Consider the following 17,669-nt stretch of genomic DNA (forward strand, 5'->3'; position numbering starts at 1 on the left):
AAATGGTCGTTTAAATTAAATCGAATACTAAGAGTATCTCCAATGATAATATTTAAGGGAGTTTTATATGTTAATGATTTGTACCTTATTTTTTTTATCATGGAGCAATCATGATGTGATAGAGTGTGAGTATCTAAAAAATAATTTAAGTATCTTATTTATCATATCATCAATTTAATATTAACTTACTTAGATGAGATTAGATAAGATTACATAAATTTCTAATTTAATTAAGGTCTCAATAGTTTCATCTTAAATTTGGATATGCAACATTATTAAAACTTAAAGAGAGTTAGCTGAATGTACCAAAAAAATAAAAAAAATAAAGAGAGTTAGCCATTAATTTAAGTTTCATATATAAAGCATAGAAAATTATCCTCTCCAATGGGCCTGAAGGATATTTAATTTTAAAACTTAAATAAAATCTGAATGATTTAGACCAATGGCCATTTTTTAAGTAATGAAAGAAAAAAAACAATTATATATATCTAAGAAACAATTGTGGGAGAAAGAAGACGAAAACTAGAGAAGGTGGAGTGACAGATAAAAGTAGAGAAGACAACAAGTGGTTATTTGGTGTCGATTAGGTGAGATTTTTCTAACGTTAAATATAATTTTATTAACAAAAGTTTGGCAATAAATTAATCAAAGAACATGATTGCATAAAATGGAAGCGAAGCCTTTTTTTCTTTCTTTATAACAAGATTCGAATTCAGTCCCTGCATTTTAAGGATAATGTTTCTATCAATTGAATTATAATTATGAAAACGTAAAAACTTTTTTTTTTGTACAAAGACGTGAAACCTTTTAAAATACCTTAATATATTTGCTAAAAAAAAGTACATCAATATGTTTATTCAATAGTTATTTTAATCAATAAACATTCATTTAAACTGTTTATAAAATAGATCTCTCTATTTATCAATAAATTTTTTAATGAAATTTTTAATTTTAGTTACTATACAATTGTGCGTCGAGGATATCTTGATTTAACAAAAAAAATCCAATAAATTAATTTTCAAATATCATGCAAGCAGTAATATTGCATTTCTATATTATCATGTTGACTAACGCCTTTAAGTTACTATAAAATTGAAGATGGGTAATCTCTTGTTTTTGTGCCAAATTTACACCTAATAGAGAGAATCATTTGTTAGTAAAAATTCACTAGCATGTCTCATCTTCTTTAGAATCATACACTTATGATGAGATGAAATGATTCGAAGATAATCGGACCGAACCATAACTCCTCTTTAATATTAGTTTTTTTTCATTCTTCTTTATAATCATACACTTATGATGAGACGAAATGATTCGAAGGTAATCAAACCAAACCATAACTCCTCTTTAATATTAGTTTTTTTCACCATAAAACCAAATATACACTAAGAAACTCTAATACCTTTGACCAAAATCATCGAAAAACTTTATAATCACTACTTCATGGGCCATGATATTGTTAGTGTTGATTAGCTTGAGGTTAGGCTCGGCAGGCTCATGGCGTGCCAATGAGCAAGGATGTGCGCGCGCGCAAGGCAAGCAGGCTTGGCCTGGCTTGGCCTAAGGTGACTTGGTTAGCAAGTTAAGCACTTGTATGTGTGTGTGCTTACTTGTATGTCTTGTACTCCTATATAAGGACTTGTTATGTGATGAATAAACTAGAGAATACCACTTGAAACCAACAGATATGTCATATAAATAGATGAGTGTGTACCAAAAAAGAAGTAAAACGAGTGTCGGTAGAAAGTAGGAAAGTAGTCACTTTCCAAAATACAGAGGAAAATAGTTAATTAGAGCCATGGAGAATTATAAATTGGAGTAACAACAGATTTAACTTGTAGATATTTTTGAAGGGCTTGTAATCCATGATCTTTACCAAAACCACTCATTTTATATCCTCCAAATGGAATATCATCTCCAAAAGCAAAATAACAGTTTATCCAAATAGTGCCTGCACGAATGGATCTTGACATAGTGTTTGCTATATCCAAATTCTTTGTCACAATACCTGCTGCTAACCCATATCTTGTATTATTTGCACTCTTAATTGCTTCTTCAACAGTCCTGTTATTCACATCTCATACAGTTAATCCACTAATATTATTCATGAACAAGTCTCATATAGACATATACGATTAAAAAGTGACTAACACTTAACGAAAAAATAAATGTTGAGTATTATATAAGTGAGAGAACTCATATGCGATGTTTTAAGAATTTTGGTAAAAATGTACTAATTGTTTATTGTACAATGTGAGGAGTGACGATCATTGACTCTCATGAGTCATGGTAAATTGTTTTTTTCCTTTTAAAATATACTAAAAATAGTTTTCCATTTTAATTAGAAAAACCATTTCTATATATAGTTTCTTATTGTTTAAACTTAAAAGCTTATTAGTTAAAACCAATTAAAAACATTAACAATGGGCTATATACTTAACTTAGATTAGAACATAACAAATAAAAGCAATTAACTTACTTAAACTTGTTCAGTGCCATCACAGGACCAAATATTTCATCTTGTGCTATAAGCATATCATCCTAAACATGACCAAATAATTTGAACAATGATTAGTTATTAATTAATTATGCCCAAAAAACATACCCAAATTGATTAATGTGGACTTGTTTGTTAATGACCTTTATATTAGAGAAAATTGTTGGCTCAATGTAGTATCCCTTGTTTCCCACTGTTTTGCCCCCAGTCAAAAGGGTAGCTCCTTCTTTCTTCCCATGCTCTATATACGAAAGAATTTTTTCAAATTGCTTCTTGTCAACCTGCATTAATATAAATAATTAGTAATTTATAAAAATAATAATTTAGTTTTATACCAATTAATGCTTATTATAAATAGAGACTCTTAGAGAGTTAGAATCAGTGTAGAAATAATTGTGTCACCACTTACTTGAGGCCCTTGCTGAACATTAGGATCAAAAGGGTCACCAACGACCCAAGTTTTTGCTTTTTCTACCAATTTTTTCTCAAATTCATGATAGATCCCTTCTTGAACAAACACACGTGAACTTGCAACACACACTTCTCCCTGTTGTAGACACACACTTCTCAAATTAAAGGTTGGTACTTTTTGTCTACTTGACACAACAAAAAGAAGCTAAATTGCACTTTTGACTCATAACTTTCACAAACTTGCGATTTTGATCACCTAACTTTCATAATAGCACTTTTGCAAAAGGTTAGCCCTTACCGATTTTGATAAAGTCAACACACACATAGACAATGACACACATGTCACGTCAGCAAGTCAACGTACATGTGGACATTGACTCACATGATATGCTGACGTGGCATGCGAGTCACCATTCACGTGTGCGTTGACTTGGTCAAAATCAGCGGGAGACCAATTTTTTGCAAAATGGATTAAAGTTAAAGGGTAAAAAATACTATTATGAAAATCAGATGCCAAAATTGCAAGTTTGTGAAAGTTAGGGGGCTAAATGTACAATTTAGCCAAAAAAATAAAATATAACCATAGTCCATACAAGTTGTTTAAAAATGAAAGGATTTTTCATATAAGAAATTTTACCTTGTTAAATAGAATGCCTAATAGAGCAAGTTCAGTAGCTTTTTCAATATCAGCATCATCAAAAATTATGAGTGGTGACTTTCCTCCTAATTCAAGTGAAACATGTTTTAAGTTACTCTTAGCTGCAGCTTCCATTATCTTACGTCCAGTTTGTGTTGAACCAGTAAAACTTACCTAAACATATATCATCAACCAAATTTAATCAATACTATATATTTAATATCATGGTACGTATTTCTAAATTCAATTTTAAAAAAAGGTCATGCGCGGTCACAATCACAGTTCAAACCAAGACATCCATGACGCATCACCTACATTTGACTGCAATTCTCCATAATATTAAAGACGGCGACATACTATTAACGTGATTAAAAAATTTTGCTTCCAAATTACATATGCTTAACAAGTAAATTACCGCATCAATGTCCATGTGTGAGCTAACAGCAGCACCAGCAATTGGTCCAAATCCGGGTACTACATTGATCACTCCATCTGGGATTCCAGCCTTCAAGAAACGAAAAAGAATAAAAGGAGAACACAATCATATGAGACACATATTAATATGAGACATGGACTATGTAGAAATTAATAAGTGATTATTAATGATTTGAAGAATGATACCAATTTAGCAAGATGAGCATAAAACAAAGCAGAGAGAGGTGTTTGTTCAGCAGGTTTGAGGACCATGGTGCAGCCAGCAGCTAAAGAAGGGGCAACCTTGATGAAGAACATAGCAGTGGGAAAGTTCCATGGAATTATATGTCCAACAACACCAATTGGTTCCAACAATGTATAAGCATGTAACTCCCTTGAAGCTTTTAATACCTCACCATGAATTTTATCAGCTGCACCTGCATAGTAACGTAGTGTATTTGCTGCAGAGGGAATGTCTATTGCCTTACACAAATGGTACAACTTTCCTGCATCAATGGCATCTAGTGCTGCTAGTTCTTCTGTGTTTTGCTCAATTAGGTCCGCAAATTTCATCATAAGTTTTGCTCTCTCCTGATCATTTTATCATATCATATATGCCTTGTCAATTTTAATTAATGTGTGGCAAATTCTAGTAACATGCATGACAGTGATGCAGGATCAATTTTAATCCAAGGAAAATAAATACTCTTTTGTCACACTTACTTACTCTGAATTACTGTACGAGTCAAACAATTTTTTTTACGGTACTCCTACATCAAAGTTTACACGTGATGAGTACGGTCAAAAAATCATCGCATGTAAACTTTGATGTTAATCAATAATCATGATTTGCTAATCACGATTTGATGACATTTTCTTTTGATTCTTTTTTTTTTTTTTACGGAAACAAACTTAATACATTTTATTTATAATGATAGTTTCAATACAAAGTGGACAAAACTCAAAACTTGGAGACTAGCATATAAACAAGCTACTTGAACTAATTCATGAGTCACTTGATTAGTTCGTCTCCTCACATAATTGACCTTAAAATTTTGAAAATGACAAGACTTTTACATTTATCAATAATTTTCTTTTGGTTCTTAATGATTTTTTTTAGTGATAATGACATTTTGTAAGTACAACTCAATTGATAATTGTTTAGGATATTGATTTGTAGGGAACTTGATTTAAACATGGAATTTTTCACTTTTCTACATTTAAAATGCGAGTTTAACTACCGAATTACTTAACAAAAAAATTTAATAAAAAATTTAAGTTTACCCCCTCTTTGTACCAAAAAAACAAAATTTACCCCCAAAAAAACTCTAATGATTGTGTCTAATATGATCCAAAGTTGAACCTTAATCATTCTTTGGTAAAACTTAATAATATAAAATTGAGAGCAAAAATAATATTTAATTGTAAATTTTACTATTAGCAATAGTGTTCACCTTTGTTTGGACCGGATCTATATTATAGATCCCTCATTTTGATATTTTTGTTTGACTAACCCTCATTTATTAATAAGATATTTATATAATTTTTTGAAAGGGACATAATAATTTGTTTATATTAATAAGTTCAATCTAAATGCTAAAATAAACTCAATGACAATCACTAAAACTCCATTTAAATAAATAAAAAAATTTAGAAGAGAGGAAAAATAACATACAACACCAGGCAGGCGAGGCCATGGACCAAAATCAAATGCGTAACGTGCTGCCTTTACAGCAATATCAATGTCTTCTTTGGTTCCTTCACTAACCCTTGCTATAACTTCTCCTGTTCTTGGATCTATTGTCTCAAATGTCTTCCCTATTTTTTTTATCCACAATTAACAAAATAAGATTTTTTTACAAAGATATATTGTCAAAAGATAAAACTAATCTTCCTTTATAGTTTATTATTGTTATATATATTGAGCATTTACAAATTAGTCTTTTTGTATTTTTAAAAATCAATATACCATATGAATATTCCTTTTCACAAATGTATAATTTTCAATGAGATCTTTTTTGCATGTATATGACACCTTTTATAGTTTATTATCATCGTATTGATCATTTAGAAAATTAATCTTGTTGTATATATTTTTAAAAATCAATATATCATCCACAAATGTTAGCCATGAAACCTACCACAAATTTTACTATATGAAGGTTTTTTTATTTTATTTTGTGTACAAGACTTCTAGTTTAATAAAAAATAATTCTTTTACATGGCTTAAAGTAGAGTTTTAGTCGTCACTAACGACGGTGAAAACTTCATACATGATAATCCAAAAAAAAGAAAGAAAAGTTTTAGTTATCTTTATCTTTAAGTCAGCCCAATCTTTCCGAAATAAATATCATGAATATTACCATGCTGCATGACTAATTTATTACCATATTAGTTTAGGCAACAATATTCTAAGTTAAATAAATTTAATATCATTGGATGAACAAATTTCACTATTTCATCAAATGAAATATATATATATATATATTATTTACGTGAGGAAAAGTAGAGAAAAAGAGAAGCAACTGAGTAAACTAGAAAAACAAGCCAATAAATGGAAACAAGTTATAATATTGACCTGAAACTGAATCAACAAAATCTCCATTAATGAATAGCTTTGTGAACTTGATGATAGGGACGTTGGTGAGGGAGGGTGCGCCATTAGAAGAGGCAGTACTCATCTTTTTTTTTGTGTGTGTGTGGATGTTAACTCCACTAATGAAATGAAAAAAGCTAATATTTATGAGATGTTAGTGTTAATTAATATGACTTATCGTGCCGTGTGACGTTAAAACTGAAGGCATTTTATATGTTTTATCCATATATAAAAACAATACTATTATCATTGCAATTATTTTTTACGAGAAAAATAATTGCAATTGTCTTTGCAAACTCTATATTTTTTAAATTATATAAATTTGTCATCGTTATTTTTCGTAGGAAGTCGTTTGACTTTTCCTACAGTTTATATAGGTCTCTTTCATACATCACTCTCATATTCTATATAGTAAGATTAAATTAACATTAGAATAATTCCATATGTACCAACTATATAATTTATTGCGATCCAAGCCTTTTAGGCGTTTACCAATTCTTTTTGGTGGACAATGGGCATGGAAATCTTTGGTATCCTAAACTAAAATCCAAATTAAGTTTTGATTTGACAGGAAAAATCCAAATTAAGTTATCCCCTAAATATATAGACCTCATGAAAGCCATTCAAAAAATAAAATTAAAAAGTAAAATATAGACCTCTTAAAAAATGGTCCAAGTTAAAATTACACATCCAAATTTAATTATCCCCTAAATATATAGACCTCTTAAAAAATGGTCCAAGTTAAAATTACACATGAGAGATCCTCCAAAAATGGACTCCTTAGCATGTCATTATTTTTCTTTCCTTCAAAAATCTAGGTGGAGTCCAATGGGTGTTCCTTGAAATAAATTCTTAGAATTATGTGAAATTTATCCTTCAAATCAACTTATAAAAAGAGAATATAATTGTAATTAAAAAAAATGAGAGAAGTTGATTAAAGATTAGAATGTAAAAGATTAAAGATTATAATGGTGAATTAATAAAGTTGTCCACCATGGTGAAGTTAATATTTTACCATTAGATTAAGTAAGGTACACAGTTTTATCATAGTCTCACGACATCATAAAAAAAAATTACTTCATGTTAGTGCATCATAAGATCCAATAGAGTTGCATGATCAAATGGATTAAAATTTAAAAGGGTTAAAAGTTAACAAAATGGACCAATTTGACTAACAAAAATACCATTAAGGACCTAAATATAACAATTAACAACTAATTACGGGGCCAAAATCAAAATCAAACTCATAAATAAGTTAAAGGACAAAGTATCTAATTTAAACTATAATTATAACAATGTTAACTATTACATAAAAGTTCATCAGTAATCCACTTTGAATTGGCACCATAGATCTATGCATTTTAAGAAATACTACATTCCTAGGAAACTGTTCTATTTCCAATATTGACACGCAACAGGAAATGAATTAGATGAAAGTAGCATCACAAAAAGACAACAACCAACAAATTACTGAGGGGGAAATAGAAAACTCAACCCCTATAGTTGGTTTGATCTACTGTGTATGGATAAGTTGGTGGAGCAGCACTTCCATAATCATATAGGCCATAGCTAGTCTGTCCTGCATAAGAATTGTTGGATAGGTAACTAGAAGGACCTAAATTGTCAACAGGGTATGAGTAGTGTTGTTGTGTTATTCCTATTCCAGCTGGGCTTTGAGTGATGGAGGTTCCATAGGTTGCTGCATAAGGATTAGCAGCAGTTGAACTTTCCATCATAGTCTGGCTTGGGTAGTGTAATGGTGCAGAATATCTTGGACTAGGACTAGGATGTAGCGGAGCCAGGTTTCTGCGACTAAAGGATGACGGGTATGCACTAGTTTTGGCTGACTTGGCTGGACGAGAAGAGGTGGATCCACTCCCTCGACTGCCACGCTTTCGAGATCTACTTCCAGTTACAAATGTTCTACTTCCAAATGATGACGACGAAGGCTTCTTTCGCTCAGCCTTGCTTTTCTCCAATTGGGATGCCCGTCTTTTCAATTTATCAAGCTTAAATTCTGATTCAAGTTTGTGATCTTCCACACATTTGATTATATCCTTAATCGAATTCAACTCCAAAGTGTTTGATTCATCCTAAAAAATACAAAGATTTAACAAAGTTGTCCATTTAAGACGTGTTTCATGAGGTTATTAACGTAAATGCATTATATGAAACTGAATTGAAAAGGTAGTTGTCCATACCGTTGCAGCCTGACTGTTATTTCCGTTCATCAATATTGTCGCAACATTATTTTTGTAGTTCTTCACATAAGACTCGAGTAGCTCGATTGGTTGAAATCTTTCAGTCAAACCAGATTCTGAAGCAAAATAAACAGCTTCTATCTCTTTGCCATTTTTTACTAGCTCATCTATAATATCTGGCATACAACACTTGTGTTTATTAGCCTTAAGTATGATGCACTAGAGCTTAAAATAAAAATAAAAACAAAAGCATAATGCACTGGTCAAAACTGAATTGTAAATCTAATAAAGTTTTGTCCTCTGATGTATTAAGTGTGTCAAATAAATATGAATCAAGGTAAAATCTGTATGTGATAACAGAATCTGAAATTTCTCTTACTAATTGATTTAAGGTCATCCATCCTTCTTGCTATGTTTTATTATCCAGAAAATTTAACACTTAAGCGCTTAGACATCTACAAGGAAATGTGTAATGGGAACATTGAGGTGGATTTCTGACAAAATATAAGAAATGAAGATATTCGATGACGGGGGTTGTAGAAAGGTAGAAAAGTGACAAGATGGCAGTTTATAGTGGATGGACAAAATTCAGCCATATAAACGTAGGATTGGGACCTATGGCAGGTGTTGCTTCACAAATTGCCTATGGTGCTGCTGACATAAAATCCGCCAAAGCACCACCATGACTGCTATTTAACAAACTGCCACTTAACATATGCCAATGAGCAGAATCAACATTCAAAGTAGTAATCTAAATTTGTTCTCTATAATAATCTCTTGGGGTCTATCAGAACCACCTTCCAATTAAAATTGACCAATAAAGACAAAGGAAAATCAGAAAGTACTGAGGGCTACAGAAATAAGTTGAAATGCAAGGAATCCCCTGGAAGTTTTTAACACCAAGTATGGAAAAACATGCTATGGCTATGCAGGGATGTGTGAACCTAATAAGACTCAAATATGACAATTTTTCTCCTCTCATCCCCACTATTTTCCCTCACAACCACCCACAATTATTATGCAGCCATTCTTCCTTAACAAGCGACTATCTTACTTTCTCTGCCCATCTTTGCCATTACTCCAAACAAAGTTTCGGGTTTCCATTTAAATACACTCTTCCAACCATCATGGCAACTTGAAGGCCACATATCGATCCAACTTCTATTGCTAACACCAATCTTTGAGCAAATTACACTTGCGCATTAAGCAGCTTTATTCAGTTTATTTAATGTTTGACAGATTTGATCCACAATTGGAGACTTTGTTTGAGTTGGGTTTTGGAGGAGAGGGCTTACTTTCTTTTTTAAATTAAGGACACCAAAATGTTTTTAAAAATGAATCAAGTGTGATTGAAGTATTATATGATCATTAATCATGTTGGGCTTTCAAAAAAATTTAAAATTTAAAATATATATATCAAAATATAGGCTTATCATTCCAAAGCCCTACCCTCCTAAACTCAACTCACAAACAACAAAGCCTTAAGCTATTAGATGGAGAATAGTGCCAGGGAGACAGACATAACCTAGAAGTAGAAGAGGACGAGGGGAATAACTGGTCAAAGAACATTGAAAAATACGTGTATGCTATTGTAATATATAAAAACAATTTGCTTCGCAACAGTAGTCCTCATCCATACTTCTTTTGCCTTAATTGCTATGTAATATATCATCATTGCTAATTTGTAATATGATGAACTAATGAAGTGTGAGTATAAACAATACAAGTTCAAAATAACATCATGTTCCTCCAAAATTTTAGGTGTAGTCTCACCGCTGCATGAAGGATGCTTTTTACACCTAGTAACCAACCTTTGAAAGGAATTCCTTGCCCTTTAGCTTATACCAGTGTATACAGAAGCTAACAGAAATGTGATGTGTTTGAAAATGCATGAAACTGACCCTATATATAAAAATAAGATGATCACAATTTTCTTCAATACTCTTTATACTGTAAATGAAGAAACCAGTAAGGATTGAGGGAGGTCGGCACCTCTCTACTGGGGTGTACAAAAATCGGTCCGTTTGGTCCATATGTGAACCTGTCTTGGCCTACATGCTATGAGTCAGGTCTGACCCTAGCCCAAAAAATTGGTACAACATGGTGTCCAAGGAATTGGCCCGATGGAAGGAGGGACCGGGACCTGTCCAGGTTGACACAAAGGGTCACCACTCACCAGTCCCATCCCATTCATTTGTTAGGACACAAGGTTTTTTTTACTTGTAACTTGTCTCACTCCCTAGTTACTGGGATTACACATTTGTCAATATATGTTTTTTATTGGATTTATGGGGTGTGGCTTGTTTATTGAATGCTATATTATATATGTTATGTCAAAGTTTACTCATTCCCCCATCTAATTGAAACATTGAAAGTAGCATGTATTCTAGAATGTAGTAGTTGCATTGCAGCATGTGTTAATATAGGACTACAGTAGTTAAGCCAACTAAATTTGTAAAAATAATATGTCAAAGTTATTTTTTTTGTAAATAAGTATTACTGATACTATTTCACCAACCTGGTCATATCATGTCATCAGGTTTTATTGATCGGAACTAAAAATTTGGTCCAGTCTAATGTTAGGGCGACACACACAATCCGTCCTCCGTACACCCCCTACTCCTCTATGAAAGAGGAATATAACAAACCACACAAGCTAAACCTTAGTAGGCTCTAATCTATTGACCTTAGCTAGTTTCACTTGAGGTTCAAAGTTTTGAAGCGCGCCTTTCTTACAATAAGAGCACTCAAAAGGCACACACAGGCAATACCTTAAAATGTAACTAGACCAAACAAGAGCATAGATAATCATTTAACCAATCTAATAACATTGATGCTCGATAGAACATTCTAACAGATAATTCAAAGTAGTAATCTAAATTTGTTCTCTATAATAATCTCTTGGGGTCTATCAGAACCACCTTCCAATTAAAATTGACCAATAAAGACAAAGGAAAATCAGAAAGTACTGAGGGCTACAGAAATAAGTTGAAATGCAAGGAATCCCCTTGAAGTTTTTAACACCAAGTATCGAAAAACATGCTATGGCTATGCAGGGATGTGTGAACCTAATAAAACTCAAATATGACACTTTCTCATCTCATACCCACTATTTTCCCTCACGACCACCCACAATTATTATGCAGCCATTCTTCCTTATCAAGTGACTATCTTACTTTCTCTGCCCATCTTTGCCATTACTCCAAACAAAGTTTCGGGTTTTCATTTACATACACTCTTCCAACCATCATGGCAACTTGAAGGCCACATATTGATCCAACTTCTATTGCTAACACCAATCTTTGAGCAAATTACACTTGCGCATTAAGCAGCTTTATGTCATCAGGTTTTATTGATCGGAACTAAAAAGTTGGTCCGGTCTAATGTTAGGGCGACACACACAATCCGTCCTTCATTACCCCCCACTCCTCTATGAAAGAGGGATACAACAAACCACACAAGCTAAACCTTAGTAGGCTCTAATCTATTGACCTTAGCTAGTTTCACTTGAGGTTCAAAGTTTTGAAAGGCGCCTTTCTTACAACAAGAGCACTCAAAAGTCACAAACAGGCAATACCTTAAAATGTATCTAGACCAAACAAGAGCATAGATAATCATTTAACCAATCTAATAACATTGATACTCGATAGAACATTCTAACAGATAATACTAACAACAAAGATAATTAACAGAACATTCAAGCAGAAGAAAATCAATCATACACAAAAAAGAAACAAACCTATCATCTTGTCTCCGAATTCTAAGGAAGCAGCTACCTTAGCCATATCCCTCCTTGAAGCAAACTCCATCACAGATTTCCTCAAATACTCATCATCGAATTTCGACCTTAACCCAAAACAAGCCACAATCTGCAAAAACATCACCATTTCCGCAGCACTCTTCTCCGCTTCTCCATCCAGCTGTTCCTTCCACAAATCCACAAGACTCCCAGCTCTCTCTACAATCCTTCTAGAATACACACTAGTTTCCGAAATCAACCCCTGAATCAAAAGCCCACAAGCCCATCTCTTATCAGTAACACCAGATTTCGCCTCTGTTTTACTCTTGACATAATCTTCCACTGCATCAAGCACCAATCTTGGCGGGTCCACGGCCTCTTTTAACGCCGCCACTATCTCCGGCCTCAACAATATCGACTCTTTCCGCTTCGAAACAACGAACCGAAGCAAACCCGAAGCGTCCATTCTCCGTGACAAAGATTTAAGTGCATCGGAGATATCGGCTTCCAGCGGATTAGATTTACGGAGGTCAGCGAGTGCGGCTTCCTTCTGTTCATCGATAAGTGCAGCGGCGGATGATTCACGTTCGGGAATTGAATTCTCTTGATTGTTGAGAGATTCTAGGGTTTCTTTTGAACGTGATTCGAGGGATTGAAATTTGGAATCTAGGGTTTGGAATTTTTGGGAAATTGAATCTTGAAGAGAAGAGTAATGGTTGGAGAGTTTGGTGAATAGGTCGGTACATTTGATTAACGTGTTTTTTTGAGATTCTAATTGATTGAAGAATTGATGAACATTGTTGGTTTCTGATGAGGTTGTTGCAACCAATTGTGTCGCCATTGTAGTGTTTCTTCTTCTATGGATAAGTGTTTTCGAAACCCTAATGAAGCATCTCTGAAATAAGAGACATCATGCGATGCTTGGTATTTTATTTTCAGAAGGTGCTATCGACAAGTAAAGGTTGATGATAGTGATTAGCGTAAACAGCGGTACTAAACTCATGATTATGTGTTTAGATTATATGGGCCAAATGTTATGGATATTACAAAGATAGTTTCTCTTCCGGCCCGCCCCGTATGTTTCTTTTCTATTCAAAAATGCAAAATACTTCGGTCAATAGAACTCGAAGTTTTTTTAGCTTAAAATTTACACTAAAAAAATTTCGGTAAATAGAAATAGAATTTTCTGCGAGCGTGAGAAGATAAACTTGGGGAGCCGAAAGAGAAACTTTCTTTTTCTTTTCCTCTTTTACTTTCACTAGGGTTAGGATCATCTCCGGTGCAGTTTTAACTGCAGGGATCCGTCCCTAACGCCCATACACACATTAAGTGCGAACATACGCACACTAAATATATCTTTAAAATAATCATATAATAACATACACTGATTTAACAAGGTTGTTATTTAAGCTATTTTTATTAAGGAGATTTTGTTTTATATATTTTGATAATTGGTACACTACTCTCCGGTAAACATATTTTTTAAACATGTTATTTGTTTAAATATGCATTTGATCACGGTTAATGTATTACTTTTTAAATTTTAGTCCTTGTTCATTTTGGTTGTTTTTATTGAAATTAGTGCGGTGCTAATCAAGGTAATCAGAACTGGATCGATCAATAAATTGGTATGTAATGCACTTGAAGCTAGTGGATTTCACCTGGTTATAGATGGTAAAATCTCCCAACTAGTAGGAAAGTGAGAGAGTATTAAATTAAGACACGTGTAAAAAAATTCATGTCACTATATTTAAAAAAAAATAGGTTAGAGAGGTCACAAAATGCAAAAAGGATAAAAGTGAGACTAAATTCAAGCATTTCAAACTAAGAGGGCTAAAATCAAACAATTAGAAAACTTGGCAACGGCATGGACACCAACACGGCGTCACTTGGCAATTCAAGTTAGCAGTTATGAACAAGGAAACTTAGTTCGACCCAAATGGACTGGAGAGACTCCTCTCTCTCTCTCTCTCGCATGGTTCGAGCTCTCATCTCTTTCAAACCCTTATACTTTATCCTCAAGTTTGGTGCTAGACAAGTTTTAATAAGGTTAATCATTTCTTCCCTTCACTTTGCTTTGCTTCACATTTTCTAACATTCTTTCAATAAACAACTTTTTTTGGATAATCAGATGCCATAGATTAGAAAGTGTTCCTCTTTGGTAGCTGAATTGGTTGTGGTTGTGTATGAAACATTGACACAAACATTAGACACGCACTGTCACGTAGGAGTAGACATCGGTGATTATTTAATAAATTGAATGTAGACAAGCCACATGTTTTGCTGTCATGTAGGACACTAACACGCATCAGACGCTGGACACACTATCAATCTGTAGTGTCGTTCGTTGCTACATAGTGGCTGTTCTTCCCAATACTGTTTTGGTTTTGTTTTGTTATGCTTATTATTTATGCAAAGTTAATGCTATTCTGCTGTAAGTTCCAATTTATTACTATTCAAGAGTTGTGTTTGTCAAATGTTACACATTATAGTTGTAAAAATGTTCCCTGTGACTTGGCATACATCCAAGATATGCATGGTAATTGGTAACAGATCAGACAAAGCAAAAAAATGTTCCTGCACATTATAATAAGATTTAGTTTAATCTTGTGTACATTACTATATGTTCATGCACATTTATAATGTTATATGCATTTTTTCCCGGGTCTTTGGCAACCATTTGAATCTTAGGGGCGTTCTTGACTGGGTCTTTAGTTAAATAGACTATAATGTGGATGGAAATCCTAATTACTGTTAGCTTCCTTGCTGAAATTCCATAGAAAATATCATAAGAACTGTATTATTTGATGATAGGCAGCTGCAGAAGCAGAGGCTGCTACTAAGTCAATGGTAAGATGAGCAATTCCTGACGCTTCTTCAGTAGACGAAGCGACTCAGATCCTGCGTGGAAATTGGCTTCGTGCAATTGAACAACACCATCTACAGCATTCACAAACATCGTGATTGGTGACATTCTAGACATCGGATGTTCTGTTGGAGTAAGCTCAAGATTTCTTGCAGACAAGTTCCCTACAGCTAATGTCATTGTGAGTTGTTAATGGATCAAATTGAAAGTAAGCAGTACTGTTATGCAAATAATTTCTTGATATGTGATATGGTGACTGCAACAAAAGATATGTGATATGGTGACTGCAACAAAAGTCCATAACCATAAGCTTATAGATTTTGAAAATTCTTATACTCGAACTCGTTGTTTAGAGACTAATGTTTTTAAGTGTTCTTGCATTAAATCAAATGTGGATTATCAATTTTTTAACACAATATACATGAAAAACCTTTTTTATAGAGAACATATCAATTTGCAAACATGTATTTTACTTCCTAGGAAAGGAATCTTGCAATTGAAATAAAAAAAAAATATAGGTGCTGTTTTTCCTGCAAGACATAAGTCCTAAACATCACACAACTGAATGATGACATCTTTTGAATGTTTTTCACGTGTGAATTAGTTGATACATATATTTGACTGCTTTAACAACATTTTGTTTGTTTTTAACAAAATATTCAGTGGATTTTATTTTCTGGACTCCTCAAATTTATGCAGTTTCATGAATCTCCTGCAAGAGCTATAGTGAATGTAGTTAGGGAAGCATTCCGTCTCCTTCGGCCTGGAGGCACATTTGCTATGACAGATAATTCGGTATATAAAACCATCATCAATTTTTTTTCTTCATTTTATGCTCCTATCACAAACACTAATATCATTAATATTGCTTTCTGCAGCCAAAGTCAAAGGTCTTACAAGTATTTTTCCATCTTTTCTTCTTGACCACATTTTATAATTAATAGAGCTTTTTACATAGCTTTTCCTTTTATTGGGATCAACTGTAAATATTAACACGTAGTATGTTATTAACTAAGTCAAATTGATTAAGAAAAGAATATGATTTTGGTAATTTGGAGCATACCAGAACATTATGCATTGTAGATTACCTTTAAACTCTTCTAAAAAATCCTATCTATCCGATTTGAGACTAAATCCCACCGAGTGTTGGCCGCTAACAATAGCAAATTATTATCAAGTTGAACTGTTTTAAGAGGCAAGTTTGGCATGTGGGGAGAAATAATGCAAATTGGAGACATAATGCTCAGTTCAGTTTCAGTTGTACTCAGTCTAGCTAGCAGCATATGCCTGCCAGATTTATAGCAGCATTTGTCAATGTAACTTCGTACAAACATCATCAATCATCAATATTATAACAACCACAACTGAGATACCAGGTTTCTTTCTGTGAGGGTCTTACCTTACCCTTATGTCAGTATTTGTGTTTGGAAAACACCAAAATTACAGAGAACTAGAACTTCCAAGTGAGCAGGCACATGCCACGCATGAATGAAGAAGTTAGAGGCACAAAATAATACCACGTGGCAGAATCAAAATAGAGAATTGTACGGTTTGTATATAGTGTGGCGTTGGTCCAATGCAGCAAACTGATTTGGCTAAATAAATCTCTCTCGAGATAAAAAAAAAAATACAACTCCTAAATCATGGACCTCAAAAATAACACACTTGCAAATTGCATTGCATTATTACAAAACACAAACTACTCACTCTATGGTCTCTATTAATTAATTATATTGAAATCTAATAGTTGTAAAGAGAATTGGGAAGAATAATGTGTCACGAGTTGTACACAAGATAGATTGAATGTATTCAGGGAGGTGCAAATAGTGGTGGACACTGAAACAGAACAAGAACTGGCGGCGGTGGCGGCAGGAGAGGTTCACGGTGGAGACGACGGTGGTTCAGTAAAGTTGCAGTGTGTGTGCTCACCGTCAAAACATCCAGGGTCATTTCGTTGCCGGCAACATCAAGACAAGTGTGTGTGGCGCAACAGAACAATCAAAGTAGGAAATATATGATGATGATGTATGTATCAATTTCATATGTGCACATTGTTGTTACTTTTTTTTCACCATCCGTATTCGGCTCACTGGACCGCTTAATATGGTTCACATTGTTGTTGTTATTTGTGACAACTTCTGAACCATTAATTTTAATTGTGTTTGTAAATGTATGAATGAATGAATGAATGAATCATGAGAAGGAATGTATTTTGCTTTGCTGATTGCTGGTAAATGCATTTTCAGCTTTGAAATTAAGCGACCATTGCATGTCCTAAATTTTTTCTACCAAACAAAATAAGAGTAAA

General features: G+C 33.4%; 2 protein-coding genes and 1 pseudogene across 3 annotated transcripts; 1 reads left to right on the forward strand and 2 right to left on the reverse strand.

Annotated features, from left to right (window-relative positions):
- Positions 1–1,403: 1,403 nt before the first annotated feature.
- On the reverse strand, positions 1,404–6,700 carry LOC123915450 (aldehyde dehydrogenase family 2 member C4-like). 2 transcript variants are annotated; one of them, XR_006811867.1, is made up of 10 exons: positions 6,538–6,700; positions 5,635–5,777; positions 4,167–4,550; positions 3,961–4,050; positions 3,546–3,719; positions 2,907–3,044; positions 2,641–2,778; positions 2,480–2,541; positions 1,690–2,064; positions 1,404–1,457 (listed from the first exon to the last, which is right to left on the reverse strand). XR_006811867.1 is itself a non-coding variant. In XM_045966571.1 (9 exons), the coding sequence occupies exons 1-9, from the start codon at positions 6,638–6,640 to the stop codon at positions 1,791–1,793; spliced, it is 1,506 nt and encodes a 501-aa protein (XP_045822527.1). In that variant the 5' UTR covers positions 6,641–6,700; the 3' UTR covers positions 1,673–1,790. The 2 variants fall into 2 exon arrangements, 1 of the variants encoding a protein (XP_045822527.1); XM_045966571.1 differs by lacking the exon at positions 1,404–1,457 and having other exon boundaries at positions 1,673–2,064.
- Positions 6,701–7,806: 1,106 nt separating this feature from the next.
- Positions 7,807–13,554, reverse strand: LOC123915452 (FRIGIDA-like protein 4a). Its single transcript, XM_045966572.1, has 3 exons — positions 12,496–13,554; positions 8,757–8,932; positions 7,807–8,648 (listed from the first exon to the last, which is right to left on the reverse strand). Exons 1-3 carry the CDS (start codon positions 13,334–13,336, stop codon positions 8,046–8,048), a joined length of 1,620 nt encoding a protein of 539 aa, XP_045822528.1. The 5' UTR covers positions 13,337–13,554; the 3' UTR covers positions 7,807–8,045.
- Positions 13,408–15,554, forward strand: LOC123913624 (annotated as a pseudogene).
- Positions 15,555–17,669: the final 2,115 nt, after the last annotated feature.

The sequence above is a fragment of the Trifolium pratense genome, linkage group LG3 (assembly GCF_020283565.1).
Source record: "Trifolium pratense cultivar HEN17-A07 linkage group LG3, ARS_RC_1.1, whole genome shotgun sequence".
Lineage (NCBI taxonomy): Eukaryota > Viridiplantae > Streptophyta > Magnoliopsida > Fabales > Fabaceae > Trifolium > Trifolium pratense.